This window comes from Puma concolor, chromosome D4 (genome assembly GCF_028749965.1).
Source record: "Puma concolor isolate L17-30 chromosome D4, mPumCon1.1.hap2, whole genome shotgun sequence".
Lineage (NCBI taxonomy): Eukaryota > Metazoa > Chordata > Mammalia > Carnivora > Felidae > Puma > Puma concolor.
Genome location: NC_141679.1, coordinates 80553016 through 80577179, shown reverse-complemented (window position 1 = coordinate 80577179; position 24164 = coordinate 80553016). Strand labels below are relative to the sequence as shown.

Genomic DNA, 24164 nt, shown 5'->3' with positions numbered 1-24164 from the left:
TTCCTTTCATACTATGTTTTAAGTAGTAGTTTCAGTCTCCTTCTACGTGTTCTAAATTGTTTTGAGCTATTAAAGAAAAGATAGAGGAAAATTGATACCTCTGATCATCTATTTTTTTCTGTTTCTCGTTCGTTCCATGTCAGAGTGCCAACATGAGAGCTGAGGGGGAAGGAAGGAGGAAAAGCGAGGCTTGTGGAAAACCACAAATAAATTAATTTCCCCCAATTAGAACTGTATCTTTTTAGTTATTTTGTGACTGCTTGAGTCCAAATTAATCACATGTTATCTAAAGATACGCCACGCACATATAATTGATATTTTGTAACTCTCAGGAAGAACATAGATAAACAGCACAAAAGGCGCCAAGACCTTTAACAATTTAGAAAAACATTAAACCAATTAGCTAGTGTGTTCAAAAACTCCTCGGGTCTCACTGGTTTTGGCCCCACCTTATGTAGGATTTTGCAGATCCTTTCCCTTCTCAATTAAAAAAATTTTCTTTCCCCAAACCATTTCTCCCAGGTTTCCACAATGTGCTCTCTTTTCCTATAGCCACCTTTTTGCTCCATACTAACGATTACCCTATATTCTTGCAGTTTTTCCAGGTTTGTTAATGGAATTTTAAAAGTAAATAACAGCCTTGTCTAGAGACTCCAGCCCATTTTCCTTAGAATTCTCAGGAAAAAATCAAGACCCACGATTCCTGTCATCACCTTCCTAGTGCTTTCATGCTGGAGTACTGATTATATGCCAGATACTGTGCTGAGTGCCCTGGGCATGCTGTCTTTCATTCCCAGGGTCACCCTACAAAGTTTGGTATACTCGTCTTTATTTTGCAAATGAGAATCCTGCGTCTAAGGAAGAAGATGCACTTGGTCCCAGCTAGTGACCAGCACAGCTAGAACATGAACCAAGCTCTCGGTCTCCTCAGGAGATGAACTTTCCATAGGCCCAGATACTTCCCCTCTTATGTTCCACCCTTCCCGTGCTAGTCAATGGTGTTATAAAATAATGGAAATCCTGGAGACTTTCCATCTACTCATCTAGATAATTTTTTAAAGTTTGGCTTAATTAAGTAATCTACACGCAACGTGGAGCTAGAAGTCATGACCCCAAGATCAGGAATGGCGTGCTCTTCTGGCTGAGCCAGCCAAGCACCCCTTAAGAGATCATTTTTCAGTGTTCAAGCCTTGTAATAGTTGTTCACACTTACGAATGTGATAAATTTTATAACTAAGTACTTAACAACCATAAGAAAATCTGAGAATTCTGTTTGGGATAATTTAAGAAATGTATAGAATATACTTAGTTATACGTTGTACAGCATAGTTCCACAATGCTTGTGCTTTCTTTATAAATAATTCTATATTCGTCTTTCTGATGTAATTCTCCATACTCTATTAGTACTTGACTAGTAACTAACTCATGTCTGTAAAAGCGACACCAGATGAGCAAATTCTATCTTAAATTCTTTGTTAGTTGATCTCAGTAGTATAGATTTCTGACTTCTGTTCGAAATCTAGTTCTGTGTCCTTATTTGCCAGATATGAAGCTATGAGTCTTTGGTCCTTTCATTTCAAATCTATGGATACACATAAGTGGTCTGTTAACAGGACTTTTTTTCCCCCTGTCTTTGATTTCATTGCATTTATATCATTGACCTTTGCTTCAAAAAGCATTCAACAGCCTCTAACAGAGGGAGACCATGAAAGGGGGTGTTGTAAAGGCTTTATTCTGTAAAAGAAGTCACACACAGGGAAAGCTTTATATTTGCTGAGTGATTTAATTCTTATACATGCAGAAATTGGCAATGGGCCATGAGTAACATGGAAAGCACCACCTAGTGCAGTCTCACAACCAAACTTTCCCACTCCCTTCTATATTTAAAAAGAGAGAGAAAGCAGCTCCTTTCCCATTGTTTTAAAATCTACCCAGGAAAAGTGAAGCATGGTATCTAGACTAGCCAACCACTTTATCAGGATCCATAAAGCCACTCATGGATTTTTGTTTGTTTGTTTTAACATCAGCAACTAAGGAGCACCGTCTCCAGGGAGAAAGATGACTGCTTAAATCGGTCTTTTGAGTGCGCAGAGCAGAATTATGACGGGAAAGTCCACTTACAGGAATAGCAACCACTTTGAGAGCACTGGCTATGTTATGATTATGAGATATTATGAAGTGATTAGGTATTCCAAGATAATATCATTTTCTTGTAGGTTGGTGAGTTCGGCAAACACTGTCATTAAAAGTAACTGTTTATTCTTCCGAATGCCAAATAATCTAATCATGTAGAGACATGAGGAACAAACATATTTTGATTAACTTTCTAAGAGCCTTGGAAATTGGCTAATAAATTGTTAGCAATTCTTTGGAAAGCGCATTATTTCCTTTATAATTTTCTGACAGTCGAGCGAGACTTAAATCAACTAGTTCCTTCTTGTTGAGTAGTAAGATATTCCTGCACTTCATATTTGATGAATACAGATTTACTTTGATAGATCTTTAAGTACCTTGGGATATTCTTGTGTAAGACTGTGTAAGTGTATGCGGTGGGATTTTTCCTCTTGTTTTCTTTTTTTGTGAAGTTACTTAAGAAACGTTGCTTGGTAATGTACATTTCTGTTGCTTGTCTAAAATCAAGCCTGGTCTTCTGCACTATGAACAGTATAAATTTTATTTAAGCATCAACATATTTGGGCTTGCATCTCTGGGAACCTTGGACTTTGCTAGGCTGCCGTTTCTCTTCAAGCAGTGGGAACTCTTAGCTTCTGTTGAGGAAGACCTGAAATTTACTGGAAGTAAGGAAAAAGACCACAGTTTATTCTGGGCAAGGCAGAAACAGCTCACTGGGGTGAGAACCTAAATAAATGGTAAATTGTGGTGACTGGAATCTACAGAACGAAGCTTGATACCCAAGTAGGTATCAAGTTATCTGGCAGGCAAATTTCTTGTACAAATTTAGGTTCAGGCTTAGGGAGTGGCAGGTAGCATGGTATAGTAAGAAAAGTCTAGCTTTGTATAAATCAGCCTGACTTACTAGGTGTGGACAGTACTTCAGCCCCTCCCCCACCCCGATTTCCCTCAGTAGTAAGACGAGGATTATGACTTCCACCTAGTAGGGTTATTTTCAGGATTAGAGAACATATATATGTTTATTGACATAGGCCATCAACAAATGATGGCTCATTATTTTTATCATCATCTTCAGCAGCAGCATGACTCCTGCTTTCAGATGCCTCCATTTTATGTTTTTTGTAAAATTACTTGTTAGTCAAGCAATTGCATAACCTATATACTAGACAGCTTTGGGAGAGGAATACAGAGTTCAGTGGGTAACTTTTCAGGATACAAGACTTTGAAATATGTAAAATATATATTATTTACATAAGCCTGGCTTCCTTTCCCTTCTGGACTGATTTTGTTTGAGTAAAGCCCTAAAAATATTCCATGTAGAACTGTTTTTCTGCTTTTCTACTCCTTTTTGGCATAGCCTGGGACAGTGCAGAGAACTGTGAGTAGGAGAGAGAAGTAAACTTTGACTCTAGCTGCTCAAGAGAATTTTTTAGGGATGGAGGGTGAAAGCCTCATTATTTAGCCCAGGGGATGCTGACGAAAAAGAGAGGCATATCTCAAAAACAAACAAACAAAAAAACACAAAACCTTAGGTTTGTATACTACAAGTAGAATACACATGGTTGGAAGTTGCTTCACCTCCATTCTGCAAAGTTCAGCTGAGAATTCCAGGAACTCTCAAATTTGGAAGTTCTATTTTTATTATAGCAATAGGAATATGGGAATTATCAGGGGATTACTTCAACTCATATGTGTAAGAACCATGTAAGTATTAACAATTTTAGCCTGGGCTCTTGAACTAAAAGTAATAACCCCATGGGGGTTCACTGTCAGGACCTGAATTTCTAAAAATATTATATTGAAAAGCAGTTTTATCTTCAATTGTCTCCCATCCATTGTGACTGGTGCCAAAATATACTCAGGTAAAGTCTAAAAGTTTCAGGTTCAGAATAAGCATATAAAGAAGAGTCACGTTGTTAAATAAGGTATTTTTCTTACTTTACGTATTTATTTTTAAAGATTTTATTTTTAAGTAACCTCTGTACCCAATGTGGGGCTCAAACCTACAAACCCAAGATCAAGAGTCACTTGCGGGGCGCCTGGGTGGCGCAGTCGGTTAAGTGTCCGACTTCAGCCAGGTCACGATCTCGCGGTCCGTGAGTTCGAGCCCCGCGTCGGGCTCTGGGCTGATGGCTCAGAGCCTGGAGCCTGTTTCCGATTCTTTGTCTCCCTCTCTCTCTGCCCCTCCCCCGTTCATGCTCTGTCTCTCTCTGTCCCAAAATAAATAAACGTTGAAAAAAAAAAAATTAAAAAAAAAAAAAAAAAAAAAGAGTCACTTGCTCTACCAATTGAGCCAGCCAGGCACCCCTATGTTTCTTACTTTAGATTTTAGTTTTCTTTTTGGGGTTGACAATCTAGAATTTTTATGTGGATTTAATCCAGAAAGCAATGGGGGTCCCCATTACAATCCTATTTACTTAATTGTGAATTCCGGTTTAGTTATCAGAAATATGATTTTAAGATAGCCTAGACCTAAAGTAGAAAATTATATTATTTCTAGCATCTTAATGGATATTAACTGATGCATTCATTAAGATTGTAGTCTCCATGTTTTTCAGCCAGAGGCTAGGCTGGATGAAGACCAGGTGGTGGTTCTTCTCTTCTCCATATTGGGTAGGGTAGAGGCCGATGGAACTGTGGAATGATCCAGGAATGAGATGTAGCCGTGGTACCAGTTCTATGCCCCAGTGCTTGCTAAACAAAGATTTCTAAGCATTAGGGATGCATGTTCCCATGACTCCTTTATCATTATTTTAACCTGCCTAAGTGCAGAGGATTAAATTGTCACAAATGACTAGTGTTACTATGTTAACTGAATTTATATAGTCATGAAGTCGCTCAACTTCCAATTCAAAACAAAAACGAAAACGATAATTCTAGTAATTAGAATCCAGTTGAAATATTTCTATGTTAATATCATCTATGCTGGGATGTTGGGCAACAAAACTTTCAAATTGATTTACACTACTTTTGCTCATTGTCTTTGCTTTTATTTGCAGTTCTGGGAAATGCCAGTGCAAAGCGGGCGTCACCGGCTCTACATGTGACCGATGCCAAGATGGATATTATGACTTTAGTAGGAGTGGCTGCTTGCCCTGCCAGTGTAATAATCGGTCTGCCACTTGTGATGCCCTCACAGGTACGTACTTTCCTTAAGTTGGTTGTGTAATTAGTCCATTGTTCTTTTCATAAATTTCACGAATCATGTTGGTTGGGAAGCAAAGAAGACAATATGAACTACAATTCCAGGAGGGGTAGACCTCGTCCTAAGTAAGGGGATGATCACCAGCCACTTTATTCCCAGGGGACATTTGCTGATTCTGGTCATAGGCGAAGGAGCAGAAATTCTTCTTGAGGAAAGAGACAGAAGAAGAGTTTTTGGCAGTTGCTTGGGACTTGTGTGATGGATTGGAAACTAGAGGAGCCCTAAAGACTAGGCCAGTTTCCTCCCAGGACGTTAGCTGATTGTTCAAGAGACAAGAGGCTGGCCCAAAAAGTATTAAGAAGTCTCTAAGTCTTACTGTGCTGTGGAGACAAAATCCCTTTAGAAAGAGAGGCCCTGTTACCATACACAAACCTCTCTCTCTCAAGACACTGGCAGATTCTGAAGTGCGTGGAGTGAGACCTGGGCTGGCCCCACCGAGGACCCACCCACTCTATGACCAAGATATAGTGATGAACCATAAGTGAACTGACTTGTACTGAGATTGCAGCCCATCTTCAACGTATCTCAATTTCTAATTGGGTCGAGATGATTCCCTCATTATATCTGCCTCACAGAGAAAACAGGTCATCTGTGGCTCTTCTATACGCTGTATCTGGCATATAATAAAAAATACTTGACAATGCTGAGGAGGGAAAATGTGACCAAAAATAAAGAGAAAAAATAAACAATGGAAGCAGACCCACAGATAATCCAGATGTTAGAGTTAGCAGAGAATGCCTTTAAAATAACTAAAGTTAATGTTTTAAGAAAATAAGGGGAAACCCAGAAAATAGGTAAAAAGAGGCAAATTTCAAGAGAATTGGAATCTATTTAAAAAAACAAAACTGGGGGCGCCTGTGTGGCTCAGTCGGTTGAGCGGCCGACTTCGGCTCAGGTCATGATCTCGTGGTCCGTGAGTTCGAGCCCCGCGTCAGGCTCTGTGCTGACAGCTCAGAGCCTGGAGCCTGTTTCAGATTCTGTGTCTCCCTCTCTCTGATCCTCCCCTGTTCATGCTCTGTCTCTCCCTGTCTCAAAAATAAATAAAAAACGTTAAAAAAATTAAAAAAAAAAAAACCAAAACTGAACTAGAACTGAAAAATAGAACATCTGAAATGAACAACTCATAGCATGGGTTTAACAAACGTTTATTCACGGTGAAGACAAGGTTTGTAGACTTGAATACAGCTCAGCTAAAAATATCCAACTGAAGCCCAGAGAAAAAAAAATACAATGGAAAGAACAGAGCAGGAAGACATATGAGACACAGCTAAAAAGACTGGCATAAATGTAATTGGAGATTCAGAAAGAAAGGAGAAAGAGATTGGGGCAGAAGCAAGATTTGAAGAGATAATGGCCAAGAATTTTCCAAACCAGTACAAGACATCAGCTCACAGATTCAGAAAGCTCTGCAAACCCCAGGTGGTATAAAGCAAAGAAAACCACATTGAGGCAAACAATTAAAAACTAAAGACAATGAACTCTTCCAATGGTCAGTTTTCCTAAATGTAAGGACTAGAAATGCTTCCTTGGAAACCTTTTTTTGCCCAACAGAAAAATCAGAACAAACCAGCCAGACAAGTACAAGTGTTTTTATGAAAGTAAGGTTGCAGAATATATGAAATTGAAAGTACTCTGGAAAAACCTGTATTGAAAGTTTATTCTTTAAAAAAATTTTTTTTCTTAATGTTTATTTATTTTTGAGACAGAGAGAGGCAGAGCATGAATGGGGGAGGGTCAGAGAGAGAGGGAGACACAGAATCCAAAGCAGGCTCCAGGCTGTGAGCTGTCAGCACAGAGCCCGACGTGGGGCTTGAACTCACGGACCACGAGATCATGACTTGAGCTGAAGTCGGAGGCCTAACCGACTGAGCCACCCAGGCGCCCTTTTATTTATTTATTTATTTATTTTTTTAATTTTTTTTTTAACGTTTATTTATTTTTGAGACAGAGAGAGGCAGAGCATGAATGGGGGAGGGTCAGAGAGAGAGGGAGACACAGAATCCGAAGCAGGCTCCAGGCTGTGAGCTGTCAGCACAGAGCCCGACGCGGGGCTTGAACTCACGGACCGTGAGATCATGACCTGAGCCGAAGTCGGACGCTTAACTGACTGAGCCACCCAGGCACCTTGAAAGTTTATTCTTCATTTTAGTCCTCTGTCCATGGTGAAACAAACTGATGTAGCAGAAATAGTGTTATCATTTTTTTTTTTTTTTTCTGTTAACGTGATCTGGTCCCTGGCTACTTACTGGTTCTCTCTCGTGCTTTTCTTTTTCTCTACTGTCTGTGATCCAGTCATATACTGGCTTCTGTACCTAAAACAAGCCGTGTTCCCTTTCTCCAAGGTTCTCATTTGTGATCTTACCTCTGCCTAGAATGGTCTTTCTAATACACCTCTACCCCACTGCTAGCCCCTTTGCCTTATTAAATCATATTGTTCCTTCAGGCCTTCCAACTTCCATGTAGTTTGCAACCTTAGAAAGTGGTTCCTGACACTCCAGGCTGAATGATGGTTCCCAGTTATGCACTCTCATAAGCACTTGTATTTTTTGTCATAGTATTTATAGTCTAAAATTATGTGTTTATTTGTGATTATGAGTCATGTATGGCTTACTTACTCCATTGTAAGTTCCATGATGGTAGGGGCGACACTAGTTTTGTTCATCATTGTACACAGTCTCTAGCATGGAGCTTGGCACGTATAAGTATTCACTAAGTGTTTGTTGGGTAAATGAAGAAATGAATGGAAAAACACACAGAGGAAAGATACATTTCAGTCCTGGTTAACGACAGGAATGTTCCATCCTACTGAGTTGATGTAAATTTCTCCTCAGGTCTTGTACAGTAAGGAAGCAGTCTACACTGCTGATCTCATGTCTGGTTTTCTTTGCAGCAATGAGATATCTGTCTTTAATGGCAAGTAAATCCCAACCTGTCCTTGCTAGAGATAATTGAAGGCAAAAGAAATCCTTCCCATGATTGCGATTTCCAAAATCAGTTAGTAATAAGAGAAATAAATGGCTTCTCTGTTTATAAATATAATAAAAGTGGAATTCAACGTGAAGGGATGCAAATACTTGATTTAAAACTGCAAGGTTAACATACAGTCTTTCCTTTTGTCTCAAAGATTTTTTTCAACAGCGCTGGGATACGGCTGCCCTCTGGTGGCCACTTACTATGTTTTCACAGTCCTTACTTTCCCCCTTTGTAGTCTTTTTCTATACCTTGTGATTTAGATGAAGCAGATTTTAAGGTAACCTTTTTGTGATAAAATATACTGGGGAAAAACATTTTGGAAAACAGTTTCACAATGTGTTTAAGAGTCTTAAAAATACCTCCTTGATCCAGAAATTCTGTTTCCAGAAGTCTATTCTGAAGAAATAATTCTAAATTAATAAAAAAATGTTGTGTTCAAAGATGGTTACTAAAGTGGTAGTTATGATGCTAAAAAAATCAGACAACCACATTTCTATCAACAAGGAATGAAGCAGATTATGTTATCTTGGCAATACGTGGTTAAGAGCACAGCAAGTGCAATCTTGACTTTACCTTGGCCAAATTACTTAGCCTGTTTTTTCCCCTAGAAGTGCAAGATAATAACAGTAACAGTCTAATGGGTCGTTGTGGTGATTTGGTGCAATATATTTATGGAGCCTTTAATACAGTGCCTGCCCCATTATAAGCAATCAATAAAAGGCAACTATGAAGTTGTCATTAAAATGTTTTAAAGAATGGTGCAGGGGCACCTGGATGGCTCAGTGGTTAAGGGTCCGACTTCGGCTCGGGTCATGATCTTGCAGTTTGTGGGTTCGAGCCCCGCGTCGGGCTGTGTGCTGACAGCTTGGAGTCTGGAGCCTGCTTCGGATTCTGTGTCTCCCTCTCTCCCTGCCCCTCCCCCCACCCCTTCAAAAATAAATAGACATGAAAAAAAAAAAAAAGAAAAAGAACTGTGTATAACAACATGAGAGACTGAGAAAAGCAGGGCATGAATGACATAGCCACATATTTAGACTATTTAAAGAGCAAAAGTTAAACTCCTATACATAAAAAAAGATTTTAAGGAAAAGTATTCAAAATCTTAATGACAGATTTCTTATGACTTTTTTTCTTCTTTGTACTCTCCTGTATTTTCTGGATTTTCTTTATTGAGCATATATTTACGTTGAAATGGAGGTGGAAGGACTATTATTTTTTAAACTAGAACTTTATGTCCATGTGGTGCACTTTTTAAGACTTCAAGGCACTTTCATGGATTCATAGTGTCTCATGGTGAGCAGCTTGCCTCAGCCTGGCTGAGTTGACCACTCCATCACTCCTTGATAACTGTCCTCTCTTTAGGATATCACAGGTTCCTTCTTCTCCTTTCTTTTCTTTTCTTTTCTTTTCTTTTCTTTTCTTTTCTTTTCTTTTCTTTTCTTTTCTTTTCTCTTACCTTTCCTTTTCTCCTCTTTTCTCTTCTCTTTTCCTCTCTTCTCTTCTCTTCTCTTCTCTTCTCTTCTCTTCTCTTCTCTTCTCTTCTCTCCTCTCCTCTCCTCTCCTCTCCTCTCCTCTCCTCTCCTCTCCTCTCCTCTTTTCTTTTCTTTTCTTTTCTTTCTCAATCAGCTCTGCTGGATCTTCCTTTGTTCAAGAAAAGCGCTGGAGTGCCTCAGGGCTCAGTCCTTGCCTTGTTTGCCTCCTCCATTTGTACTCTCCTCCACTGGTCTCATTCAGTCCCCTAGACTTAATTTAAAATGCCGTCTACCTGGTGCCGCCGACCAGATTTACATTTCTCCCCCCGATCTTCACACTCAAAGATCCAACAGTACACTCGTCATCTTCACTGGAATGCCTTAATTGGCATCAGAACCCTAAGACATCCGAAACAACTCTTTCCTCTACCCTGGAAGCCAAGCCTGCCTTACCCCTAGTGTGCTTCATTCTGGTGACTGACACCATTCAGCCGGTTGCTCACTCCAAAAGCCTGGGGGTCATATTTGGTTCCTTTCTTTTCCTTGCAGCATACATCAAATCCGTCAGCAAGGTCTATCAGCCCAGCATTCAGAATACACCATGGACCTGACCACTGTTTCTGACCTTTGTTATTGTCATCCTTGTGCAAGGCCCCGTCATCTCTCTGAACTACCGTGACATTCTCTGATCTCATCTTATCTCTCTGCCTCCTCTCTTGCCCTCTCACCCCAGATCCTCACCCCACCACGTAACAACCGGAGTGATCTTTTTAAAATGTAAGACCAGATCCATGCCATCCCTCTGCTTGAATCCTCGAATGGCTTCCCCTCCCTCTCGGAATAAAATTCAAACTTCTTTCTAGGGCTGACATGACTGTACATTTTTGGACCTCTGCCTTTCTCTCTGACCTTATCTTCTGTCAGTCTCCCTTGTTCACTTGGGCTTGGCCTTCTTTCTTTTGGACAGGTTGGAAGTGGGCCTTCTGTCTATAGAGAGGATCAGGCATTTCTTCCCACAACAAAGCACATTACCGTACTTCTGACACGTTTGTATATAAACTACGAAATGGTAAAATAAATAAGGACAAGGCTTTTTACAGGTGGCGATTTATGTTTTCAAAGCATTGTCACTGAATTTCGTTGGAAAGGAGCCCCACATTCTTTTCTTTGACTGGTTGTTTTCTTGGTTACCCTTACCAGATTTGTTTGCTGCCTAGCCAGCGAGCATGAGATCATCTTCAGGAAACTCTCATTCCCTTTTCTTTTTTCTTTCCTTTTCTTTTCTTTCAATGGTAATCCACTCCTTTGGCCATCTTTCAGCAAAGAGAAAGTGAATTTTAAGGCAGAGTTGTTGTATTGTGGGAGGTTCCAGGCAGAGTATAATAAACAAAGTTAAACTTCAGCTTATTTTTCATATATCATTTATCATAAAAGAAAGATCCTCAGCTTTTAGATTTTAAAGGGAATTTAGATTTCATGTAGTGCAGCTTTCTTAATTTATAGATGAGGAAACTGAAGCATAAAGAGAAAACATTTGTCTTATGGAATGGATTTTTGCCCTTTGAAATATTCACATTACATAAAATCATTAGCTCAAGAATTATCCCATTTTACAGCTTAGAAAAGTGATGTTCAGAGAAGCTCTTTACGGAGGGTTACACAACTGGGAAGAGGTTCAAGCTGGGAGTGGAACTCAGGTCTGACACTAAATACTGTTCCGGTTTTCTTGTGCTCTGTTGCCTCCCAGAGAGGAGTTATAAGCTGTTAGAAAAGCAAATTCACACTATCAGTACCTCCTGGATATGGATTTGGAAGGTTATGATATTTATGGTTATTTATTATAAAAGAATTTCTTCCAAGCTTCTCGTGGAATGTTTTAAACTTGCTTGAGTTCTTGAAATATTTTTATAATACACATGTGATATAGTTTATAATGTGTTAATTTTGTAATCAGGAAAAAATAAAGACAAGGGGCTCCTGGGTGGCTCAGTTAAGCATCCGACTCTTGATTTCAGCTCAGGTCATGATCTCACGGTTCATGGGATTGAGCCTCACATACGGCTCTGCGCTGACAGCGTGGAGCCTGCTTGGGATTCTCTCTCTCCCTCTCTCTCTTTCTGCTCCTTCCTGGCTCGTGCACATGTGTGTTCTCTCTCTCTCTCTCTCAAAATAAATACACAAACTTTTTTTTTTTTTTTAAAGAGAAACATCAAGACAGTAAAAATAAAAGGGATACATGCATACCAGAGACACATGAAAATCAGAGGAGAAAGACCCAAAAGGACTATTGCCCTTGCCCTCATAGCTCTTGTTAGCATTCTGTTGTGTCTATGTCTGTCTGTACTTAATTTATTAATTTTCTTTCTCTGTAGCACTGTTCCAGGTACATGCTATTTTTGAAGCAGTGTAATGAGTCTTGTTATTATACTTATTTTCATCTTTCCTTTTGAGACAACATATTTGCCACATAAGGTTATTTTTTTCCTCATTGACTTATTGCAGGGTATGGCATAGAACAAATAGAAATAAATTTTTCCAGAAAAAAAATTTAATTGTTATAAATTGTATGATTAAATAAATTTGTATTCTAATATAAAGGGTTTAAGAGAATGCAATTATATTGTGATAAACACAAAGGCTTGAGACCTTATCTAAAATGGTAAAAGGCCCCAAAACACTAAGCATGTAGGTCCAGTAGCATTGTAGAAGCAAAGTATTAATAGTGTATATATTTACCATTTTTTAATAAGAGTAGCACTGTGGGGGCACCTGGGTGGCACAGTAGTTTAAGCATCCAACTTCAGCTCAGGTCATGATCTCACAGTTGGTGGGTTCGAGCCCTGTGTCAGGCTCTGTGCTGACAGCTCAAAGCCTGAAGCCTGCTTCGGATTCTGTGTCTCCCTCTCTCTCTGCCCCTCCCCCGTTCACACTCTGTCTCTCAAAAATAAATAAATGTTAAAAAAAAAAAAGAAAGAAAAAAGAATAGCACTGTGACCTTTTCTTGCCACATTAGTCACGTGCAAATGGCATGTTATTGGAACACATCTTGCCCCAAACATCCATATTCTGTTACAGAATTATTAACTTTTTTGAGGCATTTTTAAAGTTCAGGACTTTATCAGAACTTGCTTTCTTAAAAAGTATTTCCATTGCACATTTTTAATAGGGGGAGAGCAGATGGCCAGATATTACACATGATGCAGGTTTTGACTTTTCCAACTTGCAGAACACTTTGACATTTAAGATGATCTTATTTGTAGGGCCAAAATCTACAGTTTTTGTATTTTTTTCAGCTATCTTTAGTGTCACAAAGATACATAGCTAAAGAGGGATCAGGATATAAGATCTGGAAAGAAATCAGTACCCAACATGCTTATCGCTGTATGAGGATATACTGCTACTTTGTTATGTGTGTGATAAGCATCATTAACACTAATGGGCCTTAAAAAATTATATGATTAGGGACATCTGGCTGGCTCAGTGGGTAGAGCATGTGACTTTTGACCATGAGGCTGTGGGTTCAAGCCCTGTGTTGAGTTAGTAGATCGCTTAAAAATAAAATATTAAAAAAAAATTGTATGATTAAAAGTGACATTTCCATGCAAATTTGAATTAGTTCAAAGTTCAGTGTTCAGATAATAAATTTTTGAAGCTGTCTTTCCCCATCAGTTCATGAAGTTTGGGGCAATTGTCCCATAATCACTTAAGAATTGAGATGTGCCATGTGGGTTAATACCTTTGTCATTATTTTGGTTTTCCAAATCTTGCCCCAGTTGTCAGATTATTTTATTTCGCAACCTCAGTCTCTCTCCCCTTTTTCATAAATATTTCACTTGTAACGAAAAGAAATCAAATGTAACTGTTTATGAAGAGCCTGAGCATTTAATTGTGTTTAGCTTATCAGGTAAAACTTCATTGTCTTCCTAGGTTTCTGTCACATGTTGTCACTCCTGTAATAGCAGTTCGAAGAGGTCCTGTGCGTATATGTGGCCTCCTGAAGAAGGGATGTGGGGGTGCCTGAGTGGCTCCATTGGTTAAGTGGCTGACTCTGGGTTTCATCATGATCTCATGGTGCATGAGTTGGAGCCTCACGTTGGGCTCTGTGTGGACAGTGTGGAGCCTGCTTGGGAGTCTCTCTCCCTCCTTCTCTCTCCCCTTCCCCCACTCTCTCACACTCTCTCTCTCCAAATAAATAAATAAATAAACTGGAAAAAAAAAAAAAGGAGATGTAAATTGCATCACACTTTTCCATTTTCTGTTTTCAGACATTATACTGCTTCAGTGTCTATAGAACATCTTCTCTAATAGGGTACCAAAGGAATAGTATTACAAAACACATAACTTGGCTTTCCTCTTTCCTTTTGATTTTTTCTGCTAACCAACTGTGTATTTTTTAAAGTATTTATTTATGGGGAACCTGAGTGGCTCAATCGGTTAGGCGTCTGACTTTGGCTCAGGTCATGATCTCACGGTTTGTGGGTTTGAGCCTCGTCTCGGGCTCTGTGCTGTCAGCTCAGCTTTTAAAAGTATTTATTTATTCATTCATTCATTCACTCATTCATTCATTCTTATTTATTTATTTATTTATAGTGATTTCTACACCCAACATGAGGCTCAAACTCATGACCCTAAGATCAAGAATCACATGCTCTACCAACTGAGCCAGTCAGATGCCCCTATTAATTCATTGTCTTTCCTTTGATCTTGAATTTTTAAAATATAAAAATGTATGGAAAATAATATGGCAAATACCCATGTACCTACACCTAGAATTAATAAATATTAACATTTTGGTATTTTGCGTAATATATATATAGTTATATATTTGAAATAGAAATTACAAATAAGGTTAGGAGCCCTCTCTGGTTTTTTTCCCCTGGACTCGTTTTCCTCCTTCACTCCATAAAGACAAACAGAGCATAAAATTTGACTGTGCTCTCTTAGTCCACGTTCGATTTTTACTGCCAGTATTATGTATGTATCCAACTGCTTAGTACAGTTTTTAAAATTTTACAAGATAGGTAAGTATCCCAACTATGAAAAGTCATTCTTTTTTAAGGAGATCTTTAGTCTTTGAAAAAATAGTTGACCTGCTTTCTGTATGTAGTCAGCAATCAACATGGCCTTATTGCTACTCGACTCATGTCCCAGCCTTTCCCTCGAGTTTCCAGTCAAGCAGGGGACACAGAACTTACAGACCTGGCCAGTGTAGGAAAAGACGGGATGGAAACCGAACGCTGTTAATTCCTGTCGGATAAGTTCTTCTGGCTAAGTCTTAAGGTCTCTTGGTTGCAGATGTGATTTATTTAAAGTTGTTGCGCTTTCAGGATAAATCTTCAAATAATTTGCTTCTTTTAGGTGCTTGTTTAAACTGCCAGGGAAATAGCAAAGGGGATCACTGTGAAGAATGCAGAGAAGGATTTTATCAGAGTCCTGACGCCACAAAAGAATGTCTTCGCTGCCCTTGTTCAGCAGTGACCTCTACGGGCAGCTGTATCATAAGTAAGGCCTTTCTCTAAATCTTCATCTCGAGAGGAAAAATCAGCCAGTCGGTTATCAATTGACATGAAGTGTGCTGATAAATGAAGTTCTGTAGGGTGCTGTAGGGGAAGGGTTTTGCAACCAAGTCCAAATACATAATACGAAATGAGACTTGAGGGAGAGGGGAGGAAATTTTTGTTAAAATCTTATTTTATCTTGTCTGTCGGGACTAAAGAAGGAGGAATGTGAAAGTTGTAAGAGCGCCTAGCTATTACAATTATTCATATTCCTATGTAAGCATCTTTCTTTTGTCCTCTACCTGAATAGATTCTCTGGAGGGCCCCCATCGTTTCCACAATAAGCTGGACAATTAAGGGTTAAGAAATAAGGTGTAGATCTTTAGTCTCTTTACCTTTGAGAGCAGATAGTAGGGAGGGGACAGCAGGTGTCTTGCATTTGTAATTGTAGCTCAAGACCGTACTAAGTTACGTTCCTGCCCTCTCTCTCTCAGAACTGGGTGACTTGGAGCCTACGTGTGTCCAGTGCAAAGACGGATACACAGGCCGGAACTGCAACACCTGTGAAAACGGCTATTACAATTCTGACAGCATCTGTACCAAGTGCCAATGTCATGGCCACGTGGACCCAATTAAAACTCCAAAGGTTTGCAAGCCCGAGAGTGGTGAATGCATCAGCTGCCTCCATAACACCACTGGGTTTTGGTGTGAGAACTGTCTGGAAGGCTATGTCAGAGACCTCGAGGGAAATTGCGTCAAGAAAGGTAAAACCTCACCTAAGGTTGTAAATGTAGTGCCTAAGCCTAGCAGTGAAAATTTCAGGACAGCTACCTTTAGCTTTAAAAAAACCTTCCAATCCCACGAGAGGAATTTTCTGGAAATAGATTTTGATAGGTATTTGCCTAAAGGGATCTCCTTCTATTCCTGCTGCTCTCCTGATGCTCCAAAGTCAACTCCAGAAATCTGAGGCCCGCGACAAAGGCATTGCAGGGTTCCCACATTTTCTCTTCATCTATTTTCATTTTTATGTTGATAATTTAAAAGTCCTCTCATGTCTTTTATCCTTTGCTTCTATATTCTCATCACTTCCAGTGACCATCAAAGGTCTTTGGAAGCAGGGACCTGTAATCTGGTTCGAAGTTCTGGCTGAGAAACCAGAGTCCACGGTAGCATCTGTCCTAACTTTGGGCCTGAGTTTTCCCATGTGTGATGGAGGAAATAGTAATTGTATTCTTTTTGATTTTTAAAAGAAGTTGTTCGTATGGCAAAAATGTTTCTTGCAGGAAAAGTCAGTAAAAATTTAGATAAAAATTAATGACTAGAAATTCAGGATGAGTTACGGATATTCTGGCTTTATTGGGTCACAGAGTGATTAGACCACACCCTCCTAGAAACCACTCTCTGATAATCTGGCAGATACTGAATCCTAGGCTGATGGACAGTCGGTCTGTGGCAAGTGTCGTCACCTCTGCCATTTTCTTAATATCCTTATTCTGTTGTGATCAAGGCTCAAAGACCGAGACTGAACCCTGTCACTAGCCTGGAGATCCTGTCACTCGGTTCTCCTTCCCATGTGCAGGCATGCTTTGTCCATACTTAGCTGGCAGGACTGTGATGATTTTCTTATTATTCACCGGGTAATATAAAACATGCTTCTTCTCGGGGTAGATTAATGTGTCTGGCTGTGGCGATGAATGATAATGACAATAGCAGTCATTTTATCGAGTGCCTGTGACGTGCCAAGCCCTGGGAACGTTACGTGCGGTAACTCTAGCTCACGTAACCTTCCCCAGGGACTCCGCAAAGTAGATATGATCATTCCCATTTTACAGATGAGGAGCCTCAGTGTTAAAAAGATTCACTTACTTATCTGTGGCCACACAGTTCTACTTGATTCCAAAGCCTGCGGTATTTCTACTGAGCTGTCCCGCATTAGCACTTTTTAATTATAAGATAGCCGCGATCTCCATGACGGGAGAATTACTACACATACAGTTAAAAGAAGCCTGTTTTTTGTTTTTTTTTTTTTTTTTTTTATCTTGCCTGACATCAACTTTGGACACTTAAATTGTGTTTTTCAGAAGCAGCCAGAAATACAATTTTTCTTACTCCGTTTTTGCCTCTTTTGAGGAGAATTTTGCCCTTATGAAATGCCATCAGATTTGTTGCACGTATTTTAGTTCAAATGATTGTCTTTTTATTCCTGTCACTTTTAACCAAGTGACTTAGGACTCAGCAGTGAGATATTTACTGCCTTTGCAGGAGTTTGTACGAATCTATCCAAGAGTCGAGAAGGATAGGAAGCTCCAACATTAGGATTTTCCCCAAGATTTTAATATTATACATTTTGGAGAACAGCCATGGGTGTCATCATCTAGCTTTCTAGACCTTGATTCTTTTCACTATATTTCTTTAAAAATTATTTTTAACTTGCATTACCTTAAAGCAGACTCTCATGTCCACATCCCACATCAACTTCCACTCCCATGTGTATTTCTTTTATTGTTTCTCAAAACTAGATAATTTTGTCTTTTACATTTCATTCTCTGTTTTTATTTTCAGAAGTTATTGTTCCAACACCTGAAGGTTCTACCATTTTGGTTTCCAATGCCTCTTTGACCACATCAGTGCCCACCCCTGTTATAAATAGTACATTTACCCCCACAACCCTGCAGACTATCTTTTCCGTAAGCTCTGCTGAAAACAGCACGTCAGCTTTAGCTGATGTTTCATGGACCCAGTTTAACATCATCATTTTGACAGTCATCATCATTGTGGTGGTGCTGCTGATGGGATTTGTGGGGGCCGTCTATATGTACCGGGAGTACCAGAACCGGAAACTCAATGCCCCCTTTTGGACCATCGAGCTCAAAGAAGACAATATCAGTTTCAGCAGCTACCACGACAGCATTCCCAATGCAGATGTGTCAGGACTGTTGGAAGATGATGGCAATGAAGTGGCTCCCAACGGGCAGCTGACCCTGACGACACCCATACATAACTACAAAGCCTGAGGAGCTAGAACTGTCACCCTGGATCGGTAGAGCACAGGGCTTACTAAGACAGCATCGGCTCCTGGGCCACATAAGGCCTGGGCAGAGTTTGCTGAGAAAGCAGAGGCGTATAGTGCATCTGGAAGTTTCAGGTACAAATGTGTAATGCACTTGGCCTATTACTCTTAGTTTCCCCATGAAGCTCCGAAGCAGTCACTGTCAATAAGGACTTGTAGTAAAGTATATTTTTGTACCCAACGACATGGGAGTATAGAAAGGCCGAACCCCACAGTGCAGCCCACATCTACTTTGACCTCCGAATAGACTCCTGGGGAAGTGCTCACCAAACCAGCGGAAACACGGTGATGGAAGTGGAGGGGGAGGACTCCAGGAAGACCTCATCTCCATTCCCGAAACACCTTTTTTAAAAGGAAGGTCAGGGATGATAGTCCTTTTACTGTGCTAGAAGACATCACTGCAGAAAAGCTTAATGTCTGGGCCGTCTCACAATAAACAATCCCGATTGTTTCCAGAATAGGGGCGGAAAAGTCTCAAGAGGATCTTTAGAAAAGCTTGATTTTTCCTTCCCAAATTCTTGCTCAATGATAGGATCCAAGCACGGGATAAGCTTCTAATGGTAGAAACAGGAAACAGGAAGGTGACATCTGGTAGCAGGAAGCTGATGGTCCTCCTTAGGGTCTCAGTGTAGATGATGAATTGTCTAAAAATAAGGACTGCTCCTGCCTCTAGAGAAGTAAGGTGTATATAGTGAATGTAGCATATCTGGTCAACATTGTTATTTGTATCTATTTGTAAAAAAAAAAAAAAATCATGTCATATTTTATCATCTAGAAACTATTTGTACAGCAGTTAATGGCGTTGTAAAAAGAGCATATGGGGATTGATTAAAATATGACATAGGTGGCAATATTGCTGGAGCTGGGACTCTGGTGAACGCCAGTCATTTTTGGTCCCTCTTTGGACACTGTTGAAATTTGTAAGAGGTTGAATGTTCCCAACCTTTCTTTCCCTTTCTCGGTCTCAAAGTAGAGTTACACGTTCTTTGACTTACTAGACATTCAAGCAATAGATTTTTAAGGCCGTGATTGTTAAGCTGGGATGCAGGCTGCACTCTCTAAAGTACTCACCTGATTAGACATTAGCCAGTCTATATATTTTACATAGATCAGTGTAGAACACATCCTCATGAAAAAAAAATGTTTTTAAGTGTAAAAGACAGTCTTCCAGAGGAATTAGAAATATTTTAATTCCAAAAGAAAAGCCATCATGTCACTTGGGATCCCCTGTTTTTCATGCCTGTGAAATATTTATTATATTCTTCCTCCCCGCTCAAAAAAATACCTTCCACATTTGAACATAGTTTGTCACCCGTAGGCCGCGAGGTGTCTGCCATCTTCCTGCAGGGCTACAGTTTTGCCGTTAGAGGTAGCTCTGTGGTTCGGTGGGTACAGTTAGTCCTTGCTTTTAGACCCGGTTGTTCCCTCGAGGCCACCTACTGTCGCCCTCGTCTGTTATGATATTGACAGGTTGTGGGTGCAGCAAGCCAGGGAAAGCAGCCAGAAGTCAAATATAGATATTTATTAGGAGGAACAGCAAACTGTCAGGTGGCGAGAAAAGAAGCAAAGATTTGTTAGATTAGACCTAGAACATCCAAGTTGACAACCTTGCCTGCCTTCCCTGGAGAAACGCCTGGAATTTGTTCATCCCTCTGTAGGAGACCCCTAAGCTTTCTCAGGTTTTAGAGATGACGTTCTGGAGGATGGACAGATAGATAGTCCAGTTCTGTAACCTGAGGTGCTCTGAATGTTTGGCCATTGCTCATGAGAGGAGAGGATACATTACATTACATTATATTTTAAAAATCAGTGGATATTCCTATAGGCCTTTGCAGTTCGCAAAGCCCATTGCCACACGTATGTCCTCCGTTCCTCACCCTAGCCCCTTGAGGAAGTAGTTGTTGTCCCCATTTTACAGATGAGGTTAAATGTCTCACTCAAGGCTGCACAATATGTCATTATCAGGCTTGGAATCGGGCCTCCTGACTCTGAAGCACATATATATTCTTCCAACTCTAGGCCAATGTAGAAACTGCTAGCCATGGACAGAGAGGCTGGGAGGGACCATCCCGTCTGTGAATGTTTCCAACTTCGTGAGTACAAGGTACAGTCCAGGGCCATACAGCTGGGAAGGGTTTTGTGGAAAGGACCCTGGAGAATTACTGCCTGCGGCCAGTGTTGGTGACAAGAAAACAAAACTACGGGTTTTTGTGCTTCCTCAAAGAGAACTGACCCTCGTGAGCAGGGAGGGAAATGTGTTTTCCCCAGCAGCCCCCACTGACGCACGGGCAGACAGAGCACTGCACAGTTCCAAGGAAGGGGGCCTGTCTCCCAGACTGCACCCCTCAAGGTGAGGGGTTGAGCATGGTGGGAAATAAGCACTGGTTACACGGAAGTTACCCCAGTAGAGCAAGCGTGAGTGTTTGTCGGGGTCTAAGAGCCAAAGCCAAAAATAGTCCAGATTCTGGCCATAGAGAGGTTGCTTGAAAGAGAGCCTGAAAGGCATTGCAAACATTGAATCACAAGGAACATTAATCTCTAAGGAATTACTGACAGCTCCTAGGTCAGGTTCTCAATTTTTCCCAGTGGAAAAAAAATTGAGGTCTTAAAACTGGTTTTAAGTAATATTCTTTAGTGTCCCCTGCTTTTTGCTGGCGGAAATAATTTTGCTCTAGAATATAAATCAATCATGAAGTGATCTACCGGCAAAATCAGACTAGGAAACCACTATGGAATGCATTGCACACATTCGTTCCTCTGAAGGCAGGGTCTCCCTGAGCTATGACGTTTCACACCAGGATCCCGTCGGTCTTCTAGAAAGATAATATTGGAAGACCTTTTGAATAAGTGTTAGAAATGTGTTTATTTTTGATTAAGACTAATGTGACCCTTACTGATAAATGACAGATACTGCTATTAAGTGATCGTTTTGTCTTCATTCATTCATTTTCATAAGCCCTGACGTATTTCTGACAGAAATCCTAGGTAGTGTTGTAAAATATGTCTGTCCTCCCTTATTGTCCCCTCCCTCCCTGCACTGGCTAGCTCCTAGATATCTCTTATGAATGGAATTTCTCCAGTGATAGAGAAAAATGGTGACAGAAACTAACGCTCATTTATACTAAGGTCCTATGGATTTAATGTGTTACCACTCTTCGGGATAACCTGCATTTTAAGAGAGAACAGAGCAGATGTGACGTGGGAGGAGAGATTTGGGGGGAGAGGATTTGTAGAGGTGTCAAATTATATGGCTACTCTCTAGCCCTAACATTCCCCAGAAAACGGATCATTAAAGCGATACTCATGACCCCACTAGTTCATTTTGGTCAGAGAGTGCCTTCCGGACGTTTAGCCCTTCTCGTGCTGTTTTGGAGGCAGAGAACTAAAGCAATAGAATGTCTTCCTAAGAGCTTCAGTCGGGACGGGGTTATCAGATCATTCACCACGGTCCTATATTTTTTGTAGGACTTATGGTAAACATAACACCACTCATCATGAACATTCCCTGGTTCTTATGCTTTGAAGTGTGTGGGCAGGAGTTGAATCTACACATCTCAAGGAAAGAAAGCTCTCTGATAAAAAGTTGAGAGAAGTACAGAGCAACCCAGCGTAACCTGTTAGAGCAAGGAAAGCATTTCTGGCCTCATCCACAAAGACTTTTGGTCCGTTATGATCTTGACGGCATGGGGCTTGGGAACTAACATGAGTTTGGCGTGTGTGGGGAGTGATGAAAGGTTAGCACAATTTTCCTCTTTAACCCTGAGCCAGTGACCATGCCGAGGGAAAAAGCAGGAAGAACACACCGATTCATCCGAAGACATCAGATCACGTCAAATGGACTGAAGGTTATGGATCGTTAAAATGGCAGTGGTTGAATGATGCTTTTTCAAAGGCAGTTGGGAACCCCTGTTACTCGTAACTTACACACAGGCAAGAATTGTGACGGTGGTGAGCACATGAGCCCAGGGCTTCTGAGCCAACTTAGCCCAAAGCCCAGTGATTCACAGCTGAGTTTTAATGCTAGGCACATGCACTCTGCCATAGGTTACATCTTAGCCCGGGCTATTAGGGGATGTTCCTAAAACATTAAACTCCTATGTATGTCACTAAAATTCTAACACAAATTCTAAAAACGTATCTCCTACAGATGCTGTACTAGGCTTCATGATGCATTTCTAAATTTGTGTATGATTTGAATATATGAAAGAATTTATACAAGAGTGTTATTTAAAATTATTAAAAAATAAATGTATATAATTTGTACCTATTGTAGATTTGTTGTTTTCCTTTTTTGTGTGTGTGGTCAGTGTTGTTGGAAGTCTTTTAATATATGTCACAGAGCATCTATTTTCAAACCACTTCACGAAAATCTTTGAACCCTTTGTTGATTTACTATGCTTTTTGTTTTAAGTTCCTTTAAATCATGTTTTCCACTTAGGAACAAACATGCCACGAGATTCCCCCTCTTGGAACAAAACAAAACAACCTGACGGGGGGGGGAAAGCATATATTAACAGATATTCTTATTTGTACTTTTGCCTGTACCCTATGAGATTCATTAGGCTTTCCATGAAAATTTTAAAGAAAAAACGTGCTCCTTTTAAATTTTGTTTTCATACATATAAAAATTTTCCTTTCTTCATATAAATCTGAATGGAATCATGTTCTATATGTTTATTAGACAGCCTGCAATGAGAGTACATATTTTTATGATTTTGAGGAACCCATGAAGATCCTGTATTTTGACAAAGCTCAATGGTATTTAATGATGGGATGCCATCTAGACATCCTAGGGGCACTTTGAAAAAAGAAAAAGTAGGTCAGGCCTTTCTTTGTGCTGAGAGCTTTATTATGTCTTCAATTTTTCTAAGTTTATTTATTTTTGAGAGAGAGAGAGGGAAACAGGGAGACAGAGGATCCCACAGAGAATCCCTGATGCAGGGCTTGAACTCACAAACCCAGAGATCATGACCTGAGCTGAAATCAAGAGTTGGAAGCTTAAAGGACTGAGCCATCCAGGCACCCCTGTGCTGAGAGGTTTATAAACTTCAGTTGGTTTATTCACCTTCAGGTGGTTGCTATTTAAACTTTAAAACCCTGTTTTTCCTTTCTTTTCTGGTCATCCAAGAAAATAAGTTGTATTGCTCTATAATCCTACCTTATATGTTTCTATATGTGATTCTATACATGTAGTTCTATAATGTATACAATTTGGGTATTATTTTAAGGGAACAGAATAAGCATGGCAGAAATCTAAGTAAAATTTCAAAAGAAATATGTGTACAGTGCCAAAAAGATTACTTTTATAGTGCTGTATTCATACCTTGGATGAAAGTGCATCAAAGATATTTACTAGGTTATCAAAATTGGGTGTATTCGTTTTCCATGGGAGTATAAGTTGCATATGTTTTCAAAAATTCCACATGCTCCATTATGGTTAAACCAGTAACTTCCAAGTAACAATTATGTTTAGTTACATTTATAAAGTTAAGCTAAATTCAAAAAAACAAAATGTTTTTCATGAGGTGATTATATTAGAAGTGTTAACTGACAGGCTTAAAAGTGATATTTTAAGTGAATGTTAAAAAGACATCCTTTCTACATATAAATTAGCTTTTCAAGGCAATTTTATGAAAAGATTATTGTAGTACTTCTTGTACAGGCTTTCTAATACTTCCACTTACAAAATGAAAGCCATCACAGAACGTTAAATGTGTTTTTTGTATTAAAACGTAGGTTTTAAACCTTGTATGTCAAGCACTGAACTTTCAGACAGTTGCACAAAACACCGGCAAAATGTTTTCCTTTGTATT

General features: G+C 39.8%; 1 protein-coding gene and 1 long non-coding RNA gene across 2 annotated transcripts in view; one reads left to right on the top strand and one right to left on the bottom strand.

The window, feature by feature from the left end:
• Positions 1–22614, top strand: part of MEGF9 (multiple EGF like domains 9) — an 89441-nt gene extending 66827 nt beyond the window's left edge. The window contains exons 3-6 of the mRNA XM_086683858.1: positions 5133–5272; positions 15142–15285; positions 15776–16045; positions 17844–22614. Coding sequence (XP_086539984.1) covers positions 5133–5272; positions 15142–15285; positions 15776–16045; positions 17844–18295 — 1006 coding nt within the window. The 3' untranslated portion in view covers positions 18296–22614. The remainder of the gene's footprint in view (positions 1–5132; positions 5273–15141; positions 15286–15775; positions 16046–17843) is intronic.
• The window catches only part of LOC147575023 (uncharacterized), a 37603-nt gene continuing 15882 nt past the window's right edge, over positions 2444–24164 (bottom strand). The window contains exon 4 of the long non-coding RNA XR_015242983.1: positions 2444–2792. This is a non-coding gene — a long non-coding RNA (uncharacterized LOC147575023). The remainder of the gene's footprint in view (positions 2793–24164) is intronic.